The 24,067-nt window shown below is 63.8% G+C and overlaps 3 protein-coding genes across 3 annotated transcripts; all 3 read left to right on the forward strand.

Annotated features, from left to right (window-relative positions):
* The first annotated feature begins 1,025 nt into the window (after nucleotides 1-1,025).
* Nucleotides 1,026-6,311, forward strand: HINFP (histone H4 transcription factor). Its single transcript, XM_026105871.2, has 9 exons — nucleotides 1,026-1,666; nucleotides 1,867-2,093; nucleotides 2,283-2,394; nucleotides 2,911-3,063; nucleotides 3,392-3,469; nucleotides 3,564-3,684; nucleotides 3,797-3,935; nucleotides 4,233-4,357; nucleotides 5,010-6,311. Exons 1-9 carry the CDS (start codon nucleotides 1,504-1,506, stop codon nucleotides 5,530-5,532), a joined length of 1,641 nt encoding a protein of 546 aa, XP_025961656.2. The 5' UTR covers nucleotides 1,026-1,503; the 3' UTR covers nucleotides 5,533-6,311.
* A 1,558-nt stretch (nucleotides 6,312-7,869) lies between these two features.
* LOC112986550 (sushi, von Willebrand factor type A, EGF and pentraxin domain-containing protein 1-like) lies at nucleotides 7,870-9,825 on the forward strand. The gene is made up of 5 exons (XM_064524243.1): nucleotides 7,870-7,938; nucleotides 8,069-8,203; nucleotides 8,524-8,691; nucleotides 8,882-9,085; nucleotides 9,210-9,825. The coding sequence occupies exons 1-5, from the start codon at nucleotides 7,875-7,877 to the stop codon at nucleotides 9,221-9,223; spliced, it is 585 nt and encodes a 194-aa protein (XP_064380313.1). The 5' UTR covers nucleotides 7,870-7,874; the 3' UTR covers nucleotides 9,224-9,825.
* Nucleotides 9,826-12,023: 2,198 nt separating this feature from the next.
* Nucleotides 12,024-23,145, forward strand: ABCG4 (ATP binding cassette subfamily G member 4). The gene is made up of 15 exons (XM_026105834.2): nucleotides 12,024-12,161; nucleotides 13,949-14,186; nucleotides 16,466-16,583; nucleotides 16,668-16,800; nucleotides 17,062-17,112; nucleotides 17,290-17,435; nucleotides 17,628-17,751; nucleotides 18,007-18,121; nucleotides 18,417-18,556; nucleotides 18,883-18,981; nucleotides 19,179-19,347; nucleotides 19,960-20,060; nucleotides 20,253-20,411; nucleotides 20,637-20,755; nucleotides 20,882-23,145. Exons 2-15 carry the CDS (start codon nucleotides 13,958-13,960, stop codon nucleotides 21,105-21,107), a joined length of 1,929 nt encoding a protein of 642 aa, XP_025961619.1. The 5' UTR covers nucleotides 12,024-12,161; nucleotides 13,949-13,957; the 3' UTR covers nucleotides 21,108-23,145.
* Nucleotides 23,146-24,067: the final 922 nt, after the last annotated feature.

Genomic DNA, 24,067 nt, shown 5'->3' on the forward strand with positions numbered 1-24,067 from the left:
AAGGGAGCCGGCAGTGGCGAGGCGTTCGCTGCTCTTTACGCTCCATCACAGCAAAAGCCAGGTGCCACGTGAAATCTTCTGATGTGCCAAACACCGATCCCTGCTCCCAGGTCATGGCTTTCCCAAAGCCACGTGAGTTGGTCCCACTGGTGTCTAACAGGATTACGGTTATGGATCGTGTTAAGCCCATGCACAAGGACCTGCGGGACCGGGCTTGTGCCTTGCTTGGACATGTGCACAGGGAGGTGTTAACGGGCATCGGAGACGGGGCGGCATCAGGAAGCGCCGTGCCCAGAAAGGTGCTCAGGCCGGTGGTTTAACCCCCCCCAGGGAGGGCATCTGCTGAGCGCCGCCGGAGGAAGCAAAACCCTGTCTGAAGGAAAAGGAAAAATCAACGGAGGAGAGACCGTGCTTAACTTTATTCCAAAGCACCTTTCAGCCTGTTTTTTTTCCAGAAGGGAAACAGCCGTTAAAACATACGCTATTGGCTGTGGCTGCCAGCATCGATGCTGCATTAAAAACGCCGTGAAAGGGTCATTTACTGGCCCTGGATTCCCTGCCTGGAAGGTTTCTCCTGCTTTTGGGCAGCAAGGAGGCGGCTGGTGGCCACACGCCTGCTCTCGGGGAGCGCGGGGGGGAAGAGAAGCTGGGACGCTGCAGCAGCCGGCGCCTGACCCTGATTTTGACTATTTTGGCGTGATTTTGGCCATTTTGGTGTAGCAGCCAGGAAGGCTTCGGTCCCTGGCGTGGCCACGGGAGTGCGGGAGGGTCCTGGGGGGATGCCGCTTCGCTGTGGCCAGGCCGCGGGGGTCAGAGGTCACCCCCGGGGTCAGGGGTCACCCCCGGGGTCAGGGGTCACACCGGCCGGGCTCAGCAGCAGGCTGCAGGCGGCGGGGGAAGGCCCCGGAACCTTTGCGCGCCGGGCGCACGCTTCCGCGCGGGCCCGCTCGGCCGCTGCACGCGCGGGGCCGGCTCCCGCACGGCGATTGGCTGGCGGCCGGGAGGAGGCGGCTGCTATTGGTCGGGCGGAGGCGGTCCGTTGGGTTCCGGCGCCCCCAGGCGGGGGAAGCGCTCGGCGGGGCTGGCTGGCAAGTGCGGGCGGGCGGCGTTCCCGCCCCGGCGGGGCCCGCGGCGGCGTTTCACCCGCTCCGGGGCCGCGGTCCCTCGCCCCGGGGCCGGGACCCCCCTCGCTCTGTGGCCGGGACTAACCCCCCCCCCCCCACCCCGCCTCCTGCGGAGCCGGGTCCCCCCTGCGGCAGGGCCGGGCCGCCCGGTTTAGAGCCGTGCGCCCTCCTTTTCTATCGCCCTGCGCCGCCGCAGTCCCCTCCTGCCGCCCGGGCCAGCACCGGGGTCGGCTGCCCGCTGTTGTGGCTCGGCCCTGGCTCCAGCCGCTGCCGTGAGCCCCCCCGGTGCCCTCGCCGAGGCCTGCTGGGGAGCGCCCCAGGGGCACCCTGGCTGGTTCAGGGCTTGGGGCGGCGCGGGGGGCATCTCTGTGCTCCCACCATGCCGTCCGGAAAGGGTGGCGGGAAGGAGGCCTTGGTGCTGCAGTGTGAGTGGGAGGTTTGCACCTATGTGGCCTCGAAGATGGAGGAGTTCTGTCAGCATGTGGCCCAGCACTTGCAGCAGCATCTTCCCGGAGAAAACCGGGAGGAGGTGGACCCCCTTGGTAAGAAGTTACTGGCTCCCTTTCCAGTTTTTTCATTGTGGGAAAATTTTCTTTCCCTAAGGAAAGTAGCTCTGCCTGTTGCACGACTGGAATCTTATGGGGAAAAAACTGGAATTTCTCAGCCTTCCAGGCTCTGAGCTTTATGTGGGAGAGTTTCCAACAGGCTTTTACACCCTGGGTGTCTCCTCTTTTCATTGCAGAGGAATACACGTGTCTGTGGCAGGAATGTGGTTTCTGCTCGCCGGAGAGCTCAGCTGACCTCACCCGCCACGTCTACTTCCACTGCTACCACACCAAGCTGAAGCAGTGGGGGCTCCGGGCCCTGCAGAGCCAGTCAGATGTGAGCCATTGCCAGCTGGATTTCCAGAGCCGCAACATCATCCCCGAGATCCAGGAGAACTTCCTGTGTCTGTGGGAGTACTGTGAGGTGAGAGCAGGGGAGCCAGCTCCGCTTTCCTAAGCAGCGTCTGTGACGTGGCAGCCGAGGGAGGAGAGCTGCCTTTCCCTGCATGCTTGCCTGTTTGTTGTGTTAGTGCCTGTGGGGCAAGCGTCTGTTGTGCTCTGGCTGAGGCAGGCTCGTGCTGATCTCCTCACCCCGTTCTGTCTGTCCCCGCAGAGGTCATTTGATAATCCCGAGTGGTTCTATCGGCACGTGGAGGATCACAGTTTCTGTTCCGAGTACAAGGCAGCAGGGAAGGAGAACCACGTGGTCCTCTGTGGCTGGAAAGGTCAGTGGAAGCAGGCAAGGCCTCTCTGGAGAGCTCGGCGCAGGGGTGGAGTGTGAGGGTTGTGCAAGAAAGCTCTGCGCTCCTTGGCAGGCCAGGCTTTCAGAGAGCGTCTCTTACTTCAAGAGCATGTGCGTGGTGCTGATAGTGAAATGCTCCTGTAGAATTTCCTTCTAGTGGATTATTTTGTATTCAACTTCTCATTCCTAGTTAATTAGTACCTAGGAGGAAAGGCTCTGATTTACTTTTTAAAATAATTGCTCTCTTCTGTGTTTGTGCCATTGTCTTAGCTGCTTGTGGGGTGTGGGGGCCCTGCTGGTTGTAGGCTAGTGGCCTCACTGTGCTGTATTTGTGCTGCATGGGCTTTTTTGGAGTAGAGTTGGTTCTTGCACAGCCAAGCAAGCAGCCTGTTGTTCAGTCAGGTTGTGGAGTCCAAGACTCCTCTCTGGCCTGCTGGAGTTGCCCGGTCTGTTGCATTCTTATGAAGGATCTTGATGGTGTTCTGTTGCTTGTGTTCAGACTGCGACTGCACCTTCAAAGGGCGCTGCAAGCTGCGGGAGCACCTGCGCAGCCACACGCAGGAGAAGGTGGTGGCCTGTCCTACCTGCGGGGGGATGTTTGCCAACAACACCAAGTTCTTCGACCACATCCGCCGACAGACTGCACTGGACCGTAAGCTCCTGCCGGCATGGGGAGGAGTGGGCTGTAAGCAGTCTTGCTGGGTTCCCTTGTGCTGTGTTGGGGATGTGTGCTGTGTTTGCAACAGTTGCTCCCCAGTTCCTGCACTGGCAGCACAGGGAAAGCTGCAGGGGTGGAAGACAGATTGGTTCTTAAAACTGGTTTTATGTTTTGGCTTTGCAGTTAGTGTCTGACTGATTGGAGGGAAGGGTTCCCAGCTCCACTGAAACTTTCTCATTTGTTGCTCTTCGTGTTGTTCTCTCCACTTTGATTTCTCTTCTCACCACCCCTCTCCCTGCCCTCTTCTCCCTTGACATTGCAGAGCAGAGGTTTCAGTGTTCTCACTGCTCCAAGAGGTTTGCCACAGAGAGGCTGCTCCGTGACCACATGAGGAACCATGGTGAGTAAAGGCTTCTTCTCCCAGCTGAGGCTCTGAGGAGTGTGTGTTCTCCCCTGCTCCAGGGTGATGTTTCCCACTTGTTTCTTTCGAGCAGTGAACCATTACAAGTGCCCTCTGTGTGACATGACCTGCCCGTTGCCCTCCTCCCTACGCAATCACATTCGTTTCCGGCACAGCGAGGAGCGGCCGTTCAAGTGTGACTACTGTGACTACAGGTGAGGACCAGGGCTTCCCGTGTTCCCAGCTGGTGGCAGAGCAGTGCCCAGAGGCCTGTTCGCATATACGCAGCACACACTGATCAGCTTTGTTCCCTTATTGTTTTTCTAGCTGCAAGAATCTCATTGACTTGAGGAAACATCTGGACACACACAGCAAAGAGCCAGCCTATCGCTGCGAGTTCGAGGCTTGTAGCTTCACTGCACGTTCCCTCTGCTCCATCAAACTGCACTACCGGAAAGTCCATGAGGTGGGAAGGGAGCAGAGGGCTGTTCTGCTGTGCACTCGCTCCCAGTAAAGCTGAGAAGCACTAACCATGACATGCTGTACAGAAGCATAAGGAAAAAAGCTAAAGCCTTGTGAAGTGCCCCAGGCTGCCCGGGGCTGTAGGAGTGTGAGGTCTGGTTGCCTTCCTCTCCTCCTGCTGCAGTGATATGTTACGTCAGCCTTCACAGAGAACCTGATTCCTCCCTCCATGTGTGCAGGCAGGTGCCAGGTGCTCTGATCAGGCTTGTGGGGCCCTCACATTCCTCTCTCTGCCCTCCAGGGTGATTCAGAGCCCCGGTACAAGTGCCACGTCTGCGACAAGTGCTTCACGCGTGGGAACAACCTCACAGTGCACCTCAGGAAGAAACACCAGTTCAAATGGCCCTCGGGGCATCCTCGCTTCAGGTACTGCCTTCCCTCTGCTCCCTGCTGCCTCCTCTCTGGTGCAGGCAGCTGGAGCTGCCTCCTGCATCTCACTGAAGCCAGCAGGGATCTGGCAGTGATTGGGCTCTGGTGCTTGTCTGTAATGTACTTGAGACCTGCTTCCCGGGGCTGGGAAGCACTGAGCAGCAAGTGTTCAGTGGGATTGGGCCCTGGTGATGGAGCAGTGCTGGGTGGGAGCTCCAGCAGTGGGTCAGAGATCAGGGGCACGGGCAGTGGTGCCACTGCAGCTGCATCTCGGAACTGGACAGGGGCCAGTTCCAGGTGTCCGCCCCAGAGAGTTGCCCCAGTTCAACCTCTTTCTTCTTGACAGCTGCCGCTCTGCTGTGTCCTCCATAGGAAACTCTGGTCTCCTCAGAGGGTTTCTAGAACCTAAAAGCTGGGAGGGAAAGAGGATGAATTTCAAATGTTCCCAGGGAACGTTCATGCTACGTGAATGTGCTTATTAGGCGGGGAGGCTGTAGGAGTTTTATTCTCCTTGGCCAGTATCATCCCTATAGCACTGGAGCCTAGAATATAGTACACCTTCCTTGCGCGCTGTTTCAGGCTGCTGCCCTTTTCTTGGGAAGGGGCTGCAGTGTGACCTGCTCCATCACACCTGCCTGTCTCTGCTCAGGTACAAGGAACATGAGGACGGCTACATGAGGCTGCAGCTGGTGCGCTACGAGAGCGTGGAGCTGACAGAGCAGCTACTGAAGGACCGTGAGAAGCAAGGAGAGGCACTGGATGGCTCAGCTGAGTGTGTGGTGCTCTCTGAGGGTGAGGGCAACCTTCAGGCCATCATTCTGGAGGCCCCAGCAGGGGCTCCGCCAGTGGAGAGCAGTGACACTGAGCCGCAAGCGGCCCCGCTGCGCCCTGCGGCTTACGCTGCTGGCAACCCCGAGCCAGCAGGGCCGAGTGCCTTCCCAGGAGCAACGCTGTCCTCAGAGCAAGAACCCAGCACCCCAGCCAACCCCATTATCCGTGTGGTGAACCGGACCAACGAGCATGGGGAGAGTGAGACTGTGTACTATGTCATGGCCAGCGCGTCCTCTGAGGAGCGGGCAGCAGTGCCTGGTGGGCTGGCTGTGGAGCTGGAGGAGAACGTCATGGACCGTCTGCAGAAGACAGCTGAGGAGCTGGGCATCCAGATTGTGTGAGGTGCTCATCTGCCTCCCTGCATGTGGAAAACCCAGGCCTCTGTGGGATGCGCTGGTGGGGAAGGTTGTGAGATGCTGGGGGAGAGGGCAGGTCTCCTCCCATATGCGGCTGGCTCGCTTCCTGCTCTGTTGCCCCAGCCTCACTGGCTGCCAGTTGTGGTCAGAGTGGGGAGGTGGGAAGGGCTGGTCTCAGCTGGCAGACAAGAGACTTGAGTTGGGAAGAGCCAAGGATTTGAGGATCAGGGGCAAGCCTCTCCCACTCCTTCAGGAGGTTCAGTCTTTGCCTGGCCCAGGCCTTTCCTGCCTGATTGCTCACTGGTGATGTGGTCCCTGCTGCTGTGCAGTCAAGTTGTCAGGTCTTCCTGAGCCTGGTCCTCGGTCAGGATCTCCCCAGGCAGGGAGGCGTGCTGAGCAGACGCAGCAGGTGAGACGTGTGGCCCTCAGGCCTGTTCTCCCCCATACCTTGTTTTCCAAGGTTTGGGGTGCCCCACTTCTCCTTCTGTCAGCACTTCCCTTCAGGACATCTCTCCTAGCTCACTCAGCCAGTGCTGTTGGCGGTGTTGGCACCACTGATCCCCTCATACCGCACTGATGTCTGTGGGAGGAGAAGGCTGGATGTGCTGCTCCTTACAGACTGCTGATTCCCTGCAGCGCTGGGGCTTTGGGGGCTTCCCAACGCTTTTGTTCTTCCTTGAGTTTCCTCCCCACATTGGGGATTGGGCTCCTGATCAGGCAAAGTGTACTTGCGAGTGACAAATAAAAGCTGGACTGCCAGGCCAGTGGATGTGTGGTGTCTGCCTCAGCCCCAGCCCTGCCAGCCGGGGCGAGCTGTGCTGTGAGCATGAGATCAAGCGGCCCAGGACCTGCAGAGTGAGGGCCAGGCACTGTGGAGCTGCCAGGATCTCTTAGTGGTCCTGCATGTTGCCACGTGGTGCAGCTGGCTGCTGCCTTGGAGAGTGTGTTGTCCCGTGTCCCCGGCGTGGCACTGGAAGGCCAGGCTTAGCTCAGGCACTCCTGCTCCCTGGTGTGCATTTGGGTTTGCTGCCTCCTGCAGGGTATGAATCTGCTGCCTGCTGCGTCATGTGCTGGATCTAAGGAGTAGCCTGGGCTTGCGGGTGGAGGCAGCTCACCCTTCGGGAAGTGGTTTGGATAGGGACAGCGTGAAGCTGGTGTCCCTGGGGTGAGCAGGGCGACTGTGGCCTTCGCTGCCCTCTGTGCAGAAGTGGTGTGACCAGATGGAGGTAGACAGGCAACTTCAGTGCCCTGACTGCTCTCTTGGGCCTGACACTGCCTTTTTTCCTCTCTTCCTTTCTCAAGCAGTTCAGCAAAAGCTGCTGGAACTCCAGGTTAGTGGAGAAAATCACTTTATGCTAACCCCCTGGCCATCTGCTCACTTTCTAATTACAAACACTGGGTGTGACTTGGGGCTGTGCCCGTGGGGTGGGGGCACAGCGGCAGCCCCTTAGGCCTGTGCCATGGGCAAGGAGCAGCACGCTCTGCGGCTGGTGAACGTGGGCTGGGTGAAGAGCAGGGAGGAAGCAGGAGGGAGAGCCCCAGGCTGTGTGGACAAGTTTCCTGGGCTGGATCCAGGCAGGGAGGGCAGTGTGCCCCCAGCTCAGCTCTGGTGGGGCCATGCAGCATCGCAGCCTCCCTTGGGCTAGTGAAACGCAGCGGGGCAGTGTGCCGGGCGCCTTGTGCTGGGGGGGAGCCGAGGGACAGCAGGCCACCCCGGCAGTTCCCACGGCACGCGCTGCGGGAGGATGCTGCTAGCTCTGGGAAGAGCCGTCCTGGGCTGCCAGCACAGGATGTGGCCAGCCTTGCCCAGCCTCCTGCGCTCCTGTTAGACGCTTCCTCGCTGGTGCTTGGCACAGCTGGGCCCAGAATACCCTCAACAGAGGGACTCCAGCCAGACAAGCATTCGCAGCACTCCCGTCTTGGCTCCCTTTGCAACGCACGGGCCTTGGGGCTCTGCTGCCAAACCGTGGCAGTGCCCGTCTGTCCCTGCCGTGCCTCGGGCTGCAGCGCTCCCGTGCCACCTGGGTGCTAGACGCTGGGAACGGGGTAGAGGCTGTGGTGGCCGACAGGAGTTGTCCCTTTAAACACTGGGTCTGGGGAGGGTAATCTGCCAGGGATTATCTGCTGGGGAGAGGACTGGGATTAAGGGGAACGTCTCCTCCCTTCCCCCGTGCCCTATAGCGTCTCCCATCCCGAGCGCATGGAAACCAAGTTGGCTTTCTCCGTGGCAGGCTGGGAAGCATTCCGGGGGCTCAGGGAGATGGGCAAGCCGAGGGGCTGTGAACTCTGATGAGTCGTGGGGTGGGGAGGAGGGCGGCGCGTGCGCTATGGGGCTGAGCCTCCTCTTCCTTGCCCTGCTGGCCGCGCTGGTCTCCTGCGAGGAGCCGGAAGGTAATGCCTAGGGGGGTTCGTAGGGGCTGGGCTCGTGCTACTTACCTGGTGCTCAGCCCCTCGCCCCGGGGTCGGGGTCGGGAAGCAGAGCCATCCCAGCCGCTCTCTGCCTTGCTCCTTGCGGTGCCAGGAGTCCAGGATACCTACTGGTCTGGCACAGCGCCCATCTGCCTGGGGGGCTGCAAGGGGAAGCACAAGGAGCTGAAGAGGAGCCAGTGTGGGAACGGCAGCTGCTGCTGGCTGGGCTACAAGTCCTTCTGCCGAGGTAGGGCCGGGGGAGGCAGGAGGGGCTGGGGGTAGCTGCGGGGCTTGGCACAGCCGGCCTGGGCAGGGCAGGTTTTGTGCCATGCGCATGTGTGGAGCCTCTCTAGCAGCCTGGTGCCCGGGCCGTGAGGGGACACCGGCAATGGCCAGGGTCACCTCCAGCGCCTGCCCGGCACCCTGGCCCTGGCTCAGGACCCGCAGGGTTGCCCAGGCGTCCTGGGGAGCAGCGCCGGGGGAGTGTCCCCCCGGGGTGCCGTGCTGCCGAGCCGGCCGCGGGGGCTTTTGGCCCCGTGCCATCCTCGGGAACTGCCCTCTCCCCAGTGAACTGCGGGCGGCCCGAAGCGGACTTCAACTCCGTGGTGTACGGCAACGACTGGTGGGTGGGCTCGGTGGTGCGCTACAGCTGCCGGCCCGGCTTCCTGCTCCTGGGGGACCCGGCCAGCGCCTGCCAGTCCGACGGCCGCTGGACCCCTAAGCCCACCTGCCTCCGTGAGTACCGCCGGGCCACGCGCTGAGCCGGGGGGGCACCATGCCCATGGGGGCTCGGGGAGGCGTTTGCAGCCCCTTTGGGCACGCGGGAGGGTTGCAGGCATGGCGGCAGCATCTTCGCCTCCAGCGTGCCGCGGGGAGGGTGGCCGTGGGCAGCTCTTGGCGATGCGCTCCAGCCCCGCTTCCGCAGGGATCTGCCTGCGAGGCCGGATCGAGATCAACGAGCGGGACATCACCGGGAGGTGCTCCTCCTCCTGCAGCACCCAGGCTCACCTGGGAGCCTTCCTCAACCACGGCTGCATCAAGATCTCGGCCTGCGTCACCAAGCAGTCGGGCTGGGCCCGCTGGTTCCAGCGCTGCGACGTCTGCGAGTGCGACTGCCACGTCCCGTGCGGTGAGTGCCCGCGCTGGCCGCCCTGATAAAGGTCTGCCCTTGGGATTGGAGGGGATCCCCAGCCCCTGTGGCAGCTGGGGGCTGCCGGACCGCTCAAAACCTGCCGCTCCTGCCTTCCTTGCAGCTTCCTCGGGGTAGAGCCGAGCTGGCCGGGGCTGCAGGATCTGATTCTGCTCCGGAAGGGACCTCTGCCTCAGACTGGTGCTGCCTTCCCTTAGCCGGTCTCCATCACTGGGCCCCTTCCCCAGCTCCGTCCGCCACGAGGCTGTCAGTGAGGAGCGGAGAGAGCCACCAGGACTTGCCCCTCTTGCGGGGCTGCCTTCCCGCCTGGCCCCCTTGCACGGACCCTCCAGCGCCAGGGGATGCTCGGTGAGCAGCGGGCGCTGCGCTCGCCTCCCGCAACTGGGCCCAGGCCGCCGGGCATCTCCGCTTCCCCAGCTCTGTCCTCGAGCGGGCTCGGCCCCCATTTCAGGGGGAGGTAGCGTGTCTGCTTGTGCTCCGCGTTGCAGGATTGTTTATCGCATCCATGCTGTGGGTTGTGACTTCTCCCTGCCGGGTAGTTCCTGCACCTGCAGCTGGGCCCGCGCTTGCTGCCGCCTGTGCGAGCCGGGTGTGCGGGCTGTGCCAGCAGCCGGTGTGCACGCAGCTGGCCCCGCGCTCCTCTCTGCCACCCGTGCAGGGCCGAACGGGCCCCCGGCCCAGGTAAACGTGTGTCTGCACCCAGCAGTGCTGAGGAATAAAGTGTTACTGTGAGACTCGCTGCGCCAAAGTCTTCCCGGCTGCGCTGGGGCTGTCCCCAGCAGCGGCAGGCACTGCCCTCACCCTGGGCTGCACCCTCTCTCTTCCCAGGAGCTGGTTTCCTTCCAGGCTCCCTTCCCTGAACCACCTGCATTTCCCTTCGCTCTTCAGCCCTTTGCTCCTCCCTGGGGCGATGCTCAGGCGCTGGCTGATTCCAACACCCAGCTCTAGCCCTAGTCTTGCGCTCCCAAGGGCCCAGCCCTGGCTTCCTCCAACGCAGCACGGAAAGAAGCAGCATTTCTATTGCCCCGGAGGAGGAGGAGGGCAGGAGCACGTGCAAGGTGGGGACCAGTGCAATTAGAGGTTGGGCTGCACCACGCGTAATTAAAAATATGCTTAGAGGAAATCACACAGCATTTCCAGTCATGTGAAGAGATTCTGCTGCCAGCCCCGTTTCCAGAGGCCAGCACATGTGGCAGAGCTGAGACAGGTCCCCTCTGCCCCTGGTGTTGTCCTCAACACCCGAAACACTGAGACGTGGTGGGGACACAGCTACAGCCAAGGCCATGGTGGAGGAGTCCTAGCTGGGGAGCAGGTGGGTGCTGGATGTGCCGGTGGTGCTGGCCGCCAGGCCTTCCTGGGCACGGGACCTCCATCCCTGCGGGAATTCCACCTTGAAGTGACTTGCAGTGCGTTGCTGCAGTTGTGCCAGGTGCTGTACAGCCAGCGAGGGGATGGCTTGGTCCCAAGGGCTCCCAGCCCAGCTCTGAGCAGCAGAGAAGGAAGGGATGTAGCATCAAGGGGGATCACTCCCAGGCCCCATTTGCGCCCCAGCAGCGGGGAAGTGGGGCTGATTTGCACTGCTCAGAGGGCGCTTGGGCTCAGATATGCTGACGGTGAGTGCCCAGGGCTGGGAGTCAGCAGGGTGAAAGCAGGGTGAGCTGGATGGGCCCAGTGTGCGTTTGCTCTCCGAGGAAATGGCTCGAGATCTCTGTGCAGAGCCTGAGGTGGCCAAGACCCTACGAGCATCCCCTCGTGCCCCCCCAGCACCTGCCCTGCAGGCTGCCCTGCCCCACGGACACTTCCAGCTGCCAGCTCGATCCTGCTCTTCCATGGGGCCGGATTGCTGCCCCAAGCTCTGCTGCAGCCCCAGCCTAGCTGTGGCAGGGGAAGGCTTTCCTCAGCTCAGCAGATGGTTTTCTAATTAATACCCTCGTTAGTGCCACTCATTTCCATATGTCTTTCATGTTTAAGCGCTGTGGTGGGTGAGAGGTGTGAGTAACAGCGAGGACGGAGCCAGGCGAGGCGCCGCGGAGGCTGGGAGCACGGGGGACCGGCAGGTCCCTGGTGATGAGCCGCAGAGGGGAGCGCGTCGGGAGCGAAGCCGTGCCGGGGGGCAGTGGGGCACCGTCCCCTTTGGGGCCAGCTGCACCCCCAGCAGCCCCAGCCCTTGGTACCCTCTCTGGGGTGCCCTGTGTGGCTCGTGGCCCCCATCCCTGGTGCACGGGGCTGCAGGGGGGCCCCAGTGGGAGGGAGCTGGAGGAGCCCTGGGGCTGCGGGGCTGGGTGCTGAGGCGGGCCCCCCCCCGTGCGAGGGGCTGCACAGAGGGCTGTGGGGTTGGATGGGTCGGAGCTGGCGAGCGCCAGGCTGCCGCGCTGGGGATGCACAGGGCCTTACGGCTTGCGAGCAGAGAGGCCCGCGGAGAGGAAATAGGGCTGGAGAGGAAATAGGGCCGGTCCCTTTAAGAGGCTTTTGCGCTGCCTGGCAGTAGAGCCTGCCTGGAGAGCCCAGCCTGCCGCTCTGACATTCAGCAGCGGGGATAAACCTGGCAGAGAGGGGCCAGTGTGTGGCCGGGGGCACCGCTAGCCAGCCAGGCCCGGGGGGCTGCTAGACGCTGCTGGGCTGGGGGGGCAGAGAGAGCCCCCTCCCTGCCACCCCACCCCACCCCACCCCAGCTCTGCAGAGGAATGGGGAGGAACCCCCCAGCTGGGGATTAGCAGGGGCAGAGCCCAGCTGGGGGGCTGCTGCGGCTGTGCCAGGAGCTAGGGCTGAGGACCGGCTGCCGGTGGTGACCTGGCCGCCTCTCAGCCCGGCTGGTCCGTGCGCCGGTGCACGCTTGGCCAGAGCGTCTAGCGCTGTCCCTGAGCATCCGACGTGGGCATCGCCTCTTTGTCTGCAAAGGAGAGGCTGAGGGCGTTGCACGGAGGTGCCGCCGGACGCCTGGGTCCCTGGGACTGAAGGCAGCAGGAGGAGCAGCAAGACTTGCGGCAGGAGCCGCGGCGTGGCACAGCTGCTGCCGGAGCAGAGGGGAGCCCGAGCTGTGCCTGCATCCCGCAAGGTGAGCACCGCCTGGCCACCCAGCCTGGCTGCCCCTCTCCCCGGAGAAGCCCCCTGCGGGGCTGGGTATGGGGGGGTGATGCTGGTAGGGGGGACGGGGGGAGACGTGGCTGGGCTGGGTGTCAGCGCAGGTGGGAACGGGGGGGCTGAGAGAGGCTGCAGCAGCTCTGGCTGGTGAGGATGGAGGGGGCCAGCAAGGAGCCGGGATCAAGGAAGAACATCCCTGGCAAAGCTGCCTTCCCCACCCCTCACCTTGGGGGTGGGTTAAGCCGGGGAGAGCGGCTTGCGGGATTTAGCAGTCCTTGTAAAGCCCTGCTGAAGGAGTCAAGGTGAGCCCGAGGGCGCTTTGTGCCTCTCGCAGCCCCTCAGCCCCCCGTTCCTGCCGGCCCTGCCCTGGGCTGGGCGCCGCGGCTCAGCCGCTGTCGCGAGGGGGTCCCCGAGCCCCGCGGCTGCCGGGCGGGGGGATCTGCATTCCCACCTCTTCTTCCCCAGGGCTGGGGCTGGCTTTCTTCCAGCCCTGAAAGGGATCTGTCTGCAGCGGGGAGAGGGCTGGGAAGATCTCGGCGCAGCTCCTCGCGAGGCCAGCCTCCCCTTTCAGGGAGCGTGTGTGTGCACTGCAGCTGCAGCAAGCAGCAGCCTGGAGCCTGCGGCTCAGCAAAATGTAGGTTAGCAAAGCATTAGGACCCTGGCCCCGGAGGCAAGGTGGTTGCTGGGCCCAGCCTGCTCGGGGACGGCTCAGGCTCCTCGTGCCAGCGCCGTGGGGACCCCCCAGCCCCTCCTAGGCTGTGGTGCCGCAGTGAGCCCCGGGGCGCGATGTGCTTCCCACCCTGCCTGGCTCGGCGTTGCCCCTGGCATTGCAAGAAGCCCTCGAGCCGAGCAGGGCTGTGGAGAGCTTGGCCGCGGTGCAGCCAGCTCTGGGCAGGACTGCAGGCAGAAAACACTGCCCGGTGGGAGAGCGCGTGTGCATGCCTGTGCTTGGCATCATGCGATGGCCCCAGTTAAGCACTGGCCTGGTCTATGGGAAGAGCCAGGAGGGTAAAATGAGCCAAGGGGGGTAGAGGAGGACTGGCACCACTGGATGTAGCTGGGCCCCCTCCCTGCTCTGCGAGGCCTGTCCCTCTGTGTCCCTGGGGGCTGCCTAGGGCACCCATGGGGACCTGGACACCGGCGGGTGGTCTCCTCCAGCCAGGACTGCTCTGGCCCAGGAGGCCTTGCTGAGGGAGGGCACAGGTTGTCCAAGGAACCGGCTGGAAAGGTCTGCTTGTTTGGGACCCCATAACTACCTTCACTGACCTCTGGTCAGGCCGGGCAGGGGTAGTTGTGGGTGAGCCCTGGGGGACGTCCAGGTGCAGCTGGGGGTCTCCCCTGGAGGGCCGAGGCACAGCTCTCTGCCTCCTGTCCTGCGCCTGCCGTGGGGGGCAGGAGAGGGGCAGAGCCTGGCAGCAGTGGGGCTGGGGGTCCCGCGTGTCCTGCCAGCTCCAGTGCTGGAGCCGGGCCCAACCGCAGGAGCCACATGAGTTACTGACCGTGGAGCGGATCAGCTGCTCCTCGCCACGCGCCCCTCTGGCAGGCTTGGCCGCAGGCGAGCGGAGGGGAGCGCGGCCACCTCCATCCCTCCACCCAGCTGTGGGTGCTGGACCACGGCTCGATGGTGTTTCACAGGGAGGCGCGAGGCCTGGCGTCGGCAGGGAGGGGTGTGAGAAGACTTGCTGTGGGTCAGCCCCTGTCCCTGCAGTCCCCAGCCCTGAGAGAGGGGCCTCTGTGAGCCCACCGCTGTGTTTCCCACAGAGCAGCACGATGGCAGAGAAGGGCATGGATCCCACGTGCGTCTCCATTGCCCTGGAGGACACGGTGTGCCACGCCAGCCCCCCGGACGCCCCGCTCCTCACCACCCACCTGAAGAAGGTGGAGAACCACATCACGGAGGCCCAGAGGTTTTCCCACCTCCCCAAGCGCTCGGCCGTCAACATCGAGTTCATCGACCTGTCCTACTCCGTGCGGGAAGGCTCCTGGTGGAGGAAGAGAGGTAGGAGCTGCCGGCGGGGAGAAGGGGCTGTCGCACCTCTCCCACCCTGCACGCCCTCGCCTCACCCGGGTCCCCAGCACCTCCCTCTGTGCTGCATCCGTCCCTCCTCTGCCCACCCGCGCCCGCGGGGCAGAGGGGCAGCTCGCTGCCTGCAGTGGTGGCTGTGCGCCTGTGCTGCGCAGCGCCGGGGAAGAGGATCGCAGCCCGGGGAGGCAGCCGGCCAGGGCGGTTGCGGGGAGGCAGGGCAGGTTTCCCAGTTCAGGGAGAGCCGGGATGGACGAGTTTGCCCAGCGCTGCTGTTCGGGGCACGATGAGCTGACAGCCGGCGACCCCGAGGGGAGCCCCAGCTCAGCGCCCGGCGGGGAGGGTACGTGTGGTTTGCAGGGGATTTCCTCTCCGGCAGCTCCCCCGAGCAGCCGGGGCCGCGGTTCCCTTTCCTGTGCGCGACTCCGGCCGAGAGCTTGGGGAGGGGAGGCAGATGGCAGCTGGTGGGTGGTAGTCTGCTTTAATTAGCTCTCTTAGCTAATGGGATGCCAATCAGGCAGCCCCGCGAGGCTGGGGGGAGCTGCTCTGCCGAAGGTGAGGGAAGGCGGGGATGAGCGTGGCCCTGGTGTGGGGGATGCACCAGGCAGCACCAGGAGCGCAGGGCTGCTCGTGGGGGGCCCTGCCAGCCGGGCGCTGCGTGAGGCCTCTCGCCCTGCCCCGACCGGCCTCTGGAGCGGGGGAAACTGAGGCAGAGCAGGGTGGCGGGACCAGCCCCAAGGGCCCCCAGGACGAGGTCTGGCTGCGTGCCTGGAGCACCCAGGAAATGCAAAGCAGCGGCAGGACGCTGGGTGCCCAGGGCAGAGCGTGCCTTTCCGCGGCGTCCAGGAGTGCTGGGGCCTGGCTGCTGGCAGCTAAGGATGCTGCCCTGCAGGGGGAAGGGGAAAGGCTCAGGCAGCCGAAGCAGCGAGGAGGGCGCAGAGGAGCGGTGGGATCCCGGGTGGCTGGGGGGGGAGGACGCCCCCCTCCCCAGGGCCTGGCGTGGGCAGAGGAGCCGGTGCAGGGCCCCGGTGCTTGCGGCTCCCGGAGGCAGCCGGGCCGGGCTGCCCGCGCTCTGCCGACGCGGGAGGTTACTGGCAGTCAATGAACGCGAGTAACCGCTCCGCAAGCTGCAGTGGCGCCGACGTGAGCGGCATGCGTGGTGCCGGTGCTGCGCGCGTGCTGCCGGCGCGCGCCGGGGTGGGGGGGCACCGGGCCCGCTCGCTCTGCTGCTCCCCGCCCGCTGCCGTGGGGCCGAGCCGCAGCCCCCGCTGCCCCCGCTCCCGGCACCCAGGGCCGTGCAGGAGGCATGCAGGGTGTGCGGGCATGCAGGGTGGTCTCCCAGCCCTAAAGACTGCCTTCCTCGCCTGGGAAATGGGAGCTGGGCGATGGGGAGCTCGCGGTGCCGGGCCACCCGCCCTGGGGACGACCAGGCAGAGGGGCCATCCCGTCAGGGTGACACTGTGACCACGAGGCCATCTGTCCCCTCTGCGGGCAGGGGATGGATGTGTTGCCCTCGCCCAACACCAGCTGCCACCCCGGGGCATGGGGTGGGCACGTTTCTGGCAGGGAGCTGCCCAGACCCGGTCCGTGGTATGGCTCGGCCCTGGCACCCTGCCTCCCACGGCTGCCCTGCCAGGGCTGTGTTTTGGGGGCAGCTCCTGAGAGCCTGAGGCTGTGCCTGTTTCCCACTCCCGAGACATCATGTTTCTGCTGCCAGAAAATGCTAATCAGCTGCATTTAAAGCAGAGATAATTCTAGGTCTGATTAGCAGTGGCTGCTGCTGGGTGTCACGGCATGAATGCCAATGAAGGCACCAGCCAGGCACCCATTGGGCTTGGGGACTCGCGCTGCCCCACACCGCGCTGCCCCACACCACCCTGCCCCACCAGGGACCAGGGGGGTGATGGCATGCCTTAGTGCCATGGTCACAACCAGGTGATGTCCCCTGGGAGGCTTCATGCACTGTCCTGCAGGTCCCTGCGGTCCTCGCTGTGACCGAGGGCACGCGTCTTAGTGCTGGGAATCGGTGGTGCCAGTCGAGAGCAGGACACAGGCAGCGAGCAGGCTGCGGCCACCTGGAAACGACAGCCACCGTGGTGAAAGCCACGGGGATGGAGACAGCTCCGGGCACCAGGAGGGCCTGTGGTTCCCCAGGTGCTGGGCTGGCATCACAGCCCCCATGGTGCTGCTGGTACCTTGGCATCCGGGCTCGCTTGCCGCCCGGGAGCCGAACCCGCGCTGCTCTCTCCCTCCAGGGTACAAGACTCTCCTGAAATGCCTGTCAGGGAAGTTCTGCCAGCGGGAGCTTATTGGGATCATGGGGCCCTCGGGCGCTGGGAAGTCCACCCTCATGAACATCCTGGCTGGCTACAGGTGAGACCGGACCCGTGGCCGGTGGGTCTGGGTGTGCAGGGCTGCGGGCCCCGAGCCGCATCCCCACACGCCTCTTTCACCCAGGGAGACCGGCATGAAGGGCCAGATCCTGGTGAACGGCCGGCCACGGGACCTGCGCACCTTCCGCAAGATGTCCTGCTACATCATGCAGGACGACATGCTCCTGCCACACCTCACCGTGCTGGAGGCGATGATGGTGAGCAGCGTGGGAGCTGGGCGGCCCAGTGGGCTCGTCGGGGGCATCCCAGGCCGTGCCTGCTGGGCACTGGGCCCGTGCTGAGACCTGCCATTTCCCAGGGCTCTGGGAAGTGGGAACCAAGCCCTGCAGCGGGTCTTTATTGCTCTCCCATCCCCGACCATCACCCGCCAGCCCTTTGCAGGGGACGGGGCCGTGGTGCAGTCGTCTCTGTCCCCTCCGTCTGACAGGCATGTCTCCCTGCCCATCCTCTCCCCACAGGTCTCTGCTAACCTGAAGCTGAGCGAGAAGCAGGAGGTGAAGAAGGAGCTGGTAAGTCTACAGTCCCCCCTGCCTTGCAGGGAAAGGTGGGTCCAGGCCCCTCATGTCTCCCCAGGGTGGGGGCTGCGGGGCAGTGAGGACCCTGTGGGGACCAGGCAAACCCCAAAGGGCCCCAGTGATGGGGAGGCTGTGGGAGGGGAGCTCCCGGTGAATGAGGCTGTCTCCCAGGTCAACGAGATCCTGACGGCTCTGGGGCTGCTGGAGTGCTCCTACACCCGCACCATCTCGCTGTCTGGGGGCCAGCGCAAGCGCCTGGCCATCGCCCTGGAGCTGGTGAACAACCCTCCGGTCATGTTCTTCGACGAGCCCACCAGGTGAGGCTGCGGGGGCTGCCAAGGGCTGCCCTGCCCACCAGCCTGGCAGAGGCACGGTGCTCAGTCCAGTGCCGTTTTAGGAAGGCTCCTGCAATGGGAGGCAGCTGAGGGCATCTCAGGGATGTACGTCTCACCCTTTCATCTCTCCCCTTCTCTTCCTGCCGTCTCTTTCTCCTCCGCCCCATCCTGCAGCGGTCTGGACAGTGCCTCCTGCTTCCAGGTGGTTTCCCTGATGCGGTCGCTGGCTCAGGGCGGGCGCACCATCATCTGCACCATCCACCAGCCCAGCGCCAAGCTGTTCGAGATGTTTGACAAGGTTTGGGCTGGGCTGGGGAGCGGGGCTGTCCCTCTGGGGGGTGCGGGGCCCCTCTGGCCCCAAGAGCCCGGAAGAGAGGCCACGGGAGGGAGGGATGCAGGGCGTTTTGCCTGGGGCTGGTGTGGCGCACAGCCCTGAGGGCAAGGGTCGGGCGAGGGTGCCCCCACCCACCCTGGCAATGGGGGCTGGTAGGAGCACGGTATTGCTGCTGGCTGCTCTCTCATGCGCCTGCTGCGCCCTGTCGTTCTCCTGCAGCTGTACATCCTGAGCCAGGGCCAGTGCATCTTCAAAGGCGTCGTGACCAACCTCATCCCCTACCTGAAGGGCCTCGGCCTCCACTGCCCCACGTACCACAACCCCGCCGACTTCAGTGAGTGCGGCTGCCCCAGCTGGGGCCGGGGCGGGAGCAGAGGGTGGCAAGAGGCAAACACAAGGCGCCAGCCCTATGGGCTGCCCAAAGTGCCCCTGGATGGCTAGGGAGCAGGGCTGTCCGTGCTCGCACCTCGCGTTAGACGCTCGCTGGGCAGCGCTGCTGGGTGGTGTGGGCACCTTGGGGCAGGGGCTGCGCTGGGCCCCGCTCGGGGGGCTGTGGCACGGTCAGGCTGAGCGAGGCAAGGACAAGAGCAAGGGTCTGCACTTCTCAGAGGTCTTGTCCCCCTCCGCAGTTATTGAGGTGGCCTCGGGAGAGTACGGCGATCTCAACCCCGTGTTATTCCGCGCTGTCCAGAACGGCATGTGCACCATGGCCGAGAAGAAGAGCAGCCCTGACAAGGCAGACTCGTCGTGCCCGGCACACTGCGTGGGGGTGAGTGGGGAGGAGAGGAGTCTCCTGTGGTCTTGGGGAGCGGCAGGCCCCGGGGTGCCCAGCCAGGGACGTGTCGGTGCCTCCTGCCCCACAGTGCAGCAGTGTCCTAGGATGCCAAGGGCCTTCAGGTGCAGGGGGAGCACGATGCTCAGCCAGCATCCGCCAGCATCGAGCTATGGCTCTGTGCTGGCATTTGGCAGTGCCCGTCCTCACCAGAGGTGCTCCTGAGGGAAATCCCAGAAACAGGGAACATTTGGGAGCCATGCTGGTGGGGAGCCGATGTTGTGAGACTGACCCACATCCTTGACTTGCCTGTGGTCTTGCAGGATGTGGACCACATAGAGAGCCACACATTCGCCACCAGCACCACGACCCAGTTCTGCATCCTCTTCAAGAGAACATTTATCTGCATCCTGCGGGACACGGTGAGGGCAGGGGAGGGCCAGTGGCCGAGGGAGAGGGGACGCTTGGGGGACGGGGGCCAGGGTTGGGGGAGCGGGTAGAGAGGGGGGTTGGATGGTGGGGAGAGTGGGGCTCATTTGGAGGAGCAGGCAAGCTATCCTCTCCTCTCCTTGAGCCCTGCGATGCCTTGCTGTGAGCCCTGTGCCCCCTCTGCCCACAGGTGCTGACCCACCTGCGGTTCATGTCCCACATCTGCATCGGGGTGCTCATCGGGTTGCTCTACCTTCACATTGGCAACGACGCCGGCAAAGTCTTCAACAACACCGGGTTTCTCTTCTTCTCCATGCTCTTCCTCATGTTTGCTGCGCTGATGCCCACCATCCTCACTTGTAAGGAGCTCCCTGTCCCAACAGCACTTAGCTGCTCCCGGGGCCACCAGCCCACCCCGTGGGGCAGAGGGGGGTGGTCGAACTCCACGGCTGAGTGTCTGCCAGGCAGTGACGGAGCCAGCTGAAATGGGGCAAAAGGGGGGACATGGCAGAAAAGAGGAAAAGAATCAAGTAAAAAATGGGGAAATTCTCAGGTTGGATTGCCTGAAATATATTCCAGTTTTGAAAGTATTGTCCTTTGTTTAACAGCTGGCTATAATATACTTGTGGGCTCAAATCAGAATTGCTGGAATTTTTTTTGCTGACAGAATGTCTGTGAAGTAGCATTTTTGTCCATTTCATCTCTTTTTCACTTCCCCAAAAAGCTTGACTAAAACCCCCCCAGCCAAGCTGACTTTTCCATGCAGAAAGTTCCCATGTTGGTCATTGGCTTTTTCCCTGGCAAAGCGGTTTGCCCAGTCGCTCGTGGCTGGTTGCAGGCAGGAGGCCACTTCACGCCCCGGGCAGGGGGGGCATCACGTCTGCGGATACTGGGGCAGGCGGGGGCGAGGGCTGGAGCAGTGTGGGCCAGGGCGCTGCTGGCTGCTAACTCCTCCTGGCCTCTCCCCGCAGTCCCCCAGGAGATGTCGGTATTCCTGCGAGAGCACTTGAACTACTGGTACAGCCTGAAGGCCTATTACCTGGCCAAGACCATGGCGGACGTGCCTTTCCAGGTGAGCGTTCGGCTGGACCCCTGCGTGGCCCCGATGCTGACCAGCCCTCCTCGGCACAGCCAAGGGGAGATGGCTTGGGCTGGCTTTCACGGGATCCCCGAGGCTCTCTGTCCCCCCGGGAGGGTCTGGCGGGAGAGCGGTGAGGACGGGCGTGGGTCCAGCTGAGCTCTCCGCTTGCCCACCCCCCTCCAGGTGATCTGCCCCATCGCGTACTGTAGCATCGTGTACTGGATGACGGGCCAGCCTCCCGAGGCCACGCGCTTCCTCCTCTTCTCCGCCCTGGCCACCGCCACGGCCCTGGTGGCCCAGTCCCTCGGGCTTCTCATCGGAGCAGCTTCCACTTCCCTGCAGGTTGGATGAGGCCCTGGCTTTGCCAGGACCGGGAGGGCAAGTGCATGGAGGGGGAGAGTTTGCTGGGGGTCTCGCGACAAGGAGGAGCACGAGGAAGTGTTTCCTGCAGGCTGGCACGAGAGTGCCATGGCGGGGGGGGGGGGGGGGGGGGCCTGCAGCCGCCCTGCCAGAGCTCAGGCACGCCTCTGTGGGGGGACACGTCTCCCAACGGCCTCCGTTCCCCAGGTGGCCACCTTCGTGGGACCCGTCACTGCCATCCCTGTGCTGCTCTTCTCAGGCTTCTTCGTCAGCTTTAAGACCATCCCCACCTACCTGCAGTGGAGCTCCTACGTCTCCTACGTCAGGTGGGGCCCTGCCCTCTGCCCGGCAGCTCCCGCAGGGGCTGGGGAGGGAACGGGCACCCAGCCCCGACCTGCCCAGCTCGGTGCTGGGGCAGCGCGTGGTAGCTCACGTGGTGCACTTCTCCCTAGGTACGGCTTCGAGGGCGTCATTCTCACCATCTACGCCATGGAGCGCGAGGACCTGGAGTGCCTCGAGGACTTCTGCCCTTTCCAAAAGCCCATCAAGATCCTGCAGGAGCTGGATGTGGAGGAGGCCAAGCTCTACCTGGACTTCCTCATCCTGGGCATCTTCTTCGTCATCCTGCGGCTCCTGGCTTACCTGGTCCTCAGGTACAAAGTCAAGTCAGAGAGATAAAGGGGCCTCAGGGCCCCGAAGCCATTCCCGGGCCTGGCCTGCTGTGAGAGACGATCTACAGAAGGACACGGCGCTCCTGGCAGGTCACGGTCCGCGGCGGAGGCGTTGGCAGGTGCCAGCCAGGCCTGGCTCAGTCGAGAAGGGTTTTGAGACGTCTCGGAACTGTTTTAACCTTTCCACACACTCGTCATCGCAAATGTTTTGTACAGCCCTGGCATGTGCCGCCCTCTCTCCTGGGACTGCCGCATCTCGTGGAGCCCGGACCCCCTCTCGTCGCCCCTGCCCAGCACTGCCCGCTCCACCAAGCCCCTCTGGACACTGGGGACAGTCCCGCAGAGGCAAGCGTCTGCAAAGGCAGACCGAGAGCAAGGCGGAGAGGAGCTGGCAGCGCCAGGCGGGAGGGGAGAGGCGCTCGGGGGCTGCCCCAGCCCGGGGGCCCCCGGACAGCAGCATGTGTGTCAGGGCTAAGGAGCGCCCCGAGATGCAACAGGCCGAGTTGCACAAGGCTTTTGCTGTTTCCTGTCACTGCAACCACAGAAATTGCTGCGTTCCCTTCCTCTCTCCTCCTGCAGAAATCTCCCCCTCCTGTTTTTTCTCCTTTTTTATTTATTTTATTATTATTTTTTTTTAACCCCACTGCTTCCCAGTGTGTGGAGGGAAATGGGAGCTAGCAGAGGAGGCCTTGGAGAGCTCTGCCTCAGACCGCTGCTCTTACGCCATCCTCAGAGACGGGAGCTTTGAACCGAGGGATGTGGCAGGGTCTGTGGGAACGGGACAGTGTTGTCAGGCCTTAGGCTGCCTTTGGGGTCTGAGCTGAGAGGCTAAAAGTGACCAACATGGAGAGAAGTGACTGGTTCCCTCAAGTGCTGTGAGACACTGGGAGGATGCGGGTCCTGCGCCCTAGCAGTGCTGAGCCTCGGGCATCGCTGGCGCCGCCGCTGCAGGAGCAGAGCTGGCCCCCAGCCCTTTGGGGCTGCCTGCATCCCCGGTGCCGCCTCGCTCCTCTCCTCCCTGTGGCTGTCCCAGCAGAGCGGGGAAGATGGCCCTTGCTCAGCCCGGGCTTTGTGCTGCCTGCAAGGAGAGGATGCCAGCCCAGGGGATGCCCGGCCTCATCGCAGAGGGGTCCTTCCAGTGCGACATGGTGCAGAAGCAGGTCCCAGCAGCACAACAGCTGCAAAGCAGGTGAGATCCTCGAGCAGTTCATTCGTGTTGCACAATCCCAACGTAGGGAAGGGCCTTGCACTTCATGACTGGTATCCAGAGAAGGTCTCTTTGGCAAGCGTCTCTGGTGGCCCCTCCAAAGTCACCTGCGCCCCTTGCTGAGGCATGGCGTTTTGGCACCTCGCTGGTTCTCCAACGGGAGCGGAGCTGAGACCAGAAGCCGGCAGGGTGTTTGCAGATGCTGCAACACTGGGAACAGAGAGCGCAGCCCAGCCACATCACGCAGGCCTGTCCCCACTGGCAAGGGGCTGCGTGGATTCACCCATGGACCTGGAAACACAGTGCTTCCCGGTGAGCCTGAACAGGGGAAGGCAGCTCTGCACTGCTCTGGCACATGGGACCCTGCTTCAGGTGCAGTCTGTGAGACACTAGTGTCGGCTCCCTCTGAGCAGTGGGGGATTTCAGGACAAGGGCCAGGAAGAAGAGGAGCAGGTTTCAGCTCTCTGTGGAGAACAAAAAACTCCTTGAGACTCTTCTTTACTTTTCCTGGCTCCTGTTGGGACTGCTGCACTCAGCACAGTGCAGCTGATGGGAAATGTGTGGAGACGTGATCGCGTTGATGCTGGACCGTCAGCAAGGTCGGGTTTTCCTCTGCCTGGACTGCATTGCTGTGAGGAGCTCGTGTCCACGGGGCACTCTTGCATGGAGGTCCCAAGGTGGGATGTGCCCTGGTGCCATTTCTGTGCTGAGCACGGAGGATTCCCCAGGGGCTCTTGGCTGACTTTCTGCTGTGCCTCCCCAAATTCCCCTCCATTCCTGGATCCTCCTTTGCTGCCTGCCCTGCGGCGTGCTCTGCAATGTAGTCGCGTCAGCTCGAGCGCTGCCGTCTCTGGGGACGGGTGCTGACTGTGGCCGCTGTGCCCAGGCAGGGCCGGGCCAAGTGGGGACAGTCTCCACGTCTGCTCCGTCACCGGGCGGGCGGATGGGCAGGGGACCAGGGGGATGGCGGAGCTGCGGGCTGTCGCCCATCTCCGTCTCACCATCTGTGGGGCTGTCGGATGGGTGCCCACCCTCCTACCCCGCTCTGGGGTGTGGTGAGTTGAGCCTTGCCCAGCGCAAGGTCTGCGCTGCCGGGCTGATGATTTCCTCCTGGCTGGACACCAAGTCAGCGTGAGGTGCTGATGGCTCGGTCCTGCACAGCTCCTGCCTCCTGTCCCCTCCCCGGCAGTGGGGACTGTAGGCGTGGGTGGCAGCCTGCAGGTTCTGCTCCTGGCGCCCCGCTCCTGCTGCTATCCGTGTCCAGCACGTGCTACCTCCAGGGACGTCCCCGTGCCGTCACCGCCAGAGCTACTGCTGCACCCGGAGGAACCAGGACAAGACAGGCTGGCTGGGGCAGCGCGTGCAGCGGAGGGGGGCTGCCAGCCAGCACTGGTGTCTGCCCGCATCCCCCCCACGCGGGGAGGCTGCAGCACAAGCCCCACTTTCCAGCATCCCCTGCTCCCGTGGAAAACCCCGTGGGACAGTGCTGCCAAGCTGAGCGTGGCCAGAGCGAGATCCCCCCGGGGGGGTGCGGGCGGCCGGGCCCCAGCCCTCCCCCTGGGGCGAGTAACTCCATGGGCGCCTGCTGGGAGCAGCCCGGCGGGGACGGGAGACCTGGCAGCACCCCGCGGATCTCCAGGAGCAGCGGGCAGGGCCGGGGCCCCGCGCCAGCCTGGCCGAGGCGGGGGAGCTCCCCGGCTGCCGAGCCCTGCTGACAGGTACCGCTCGTGTGGGGCAGGGGCCGGGGCGAGGGGGCAGCG

This window comes from Dromaius novaehollandiae, chromosome 21 (genome assembly GCF_036370855.1).
Source record: "Dromaius novaehollandiae isolate bDroNov1 chromosome 21, bDroNov1.hap1, whole genome shotgun sequence".
Classification (NCBI taxonomy): domain Eukaryota; kingdom Metazoa; phylum Chordata; class Aves; order Casuariiformes; family Dromaiidae; genus Dromaius; species Dromaius novaehollandiae.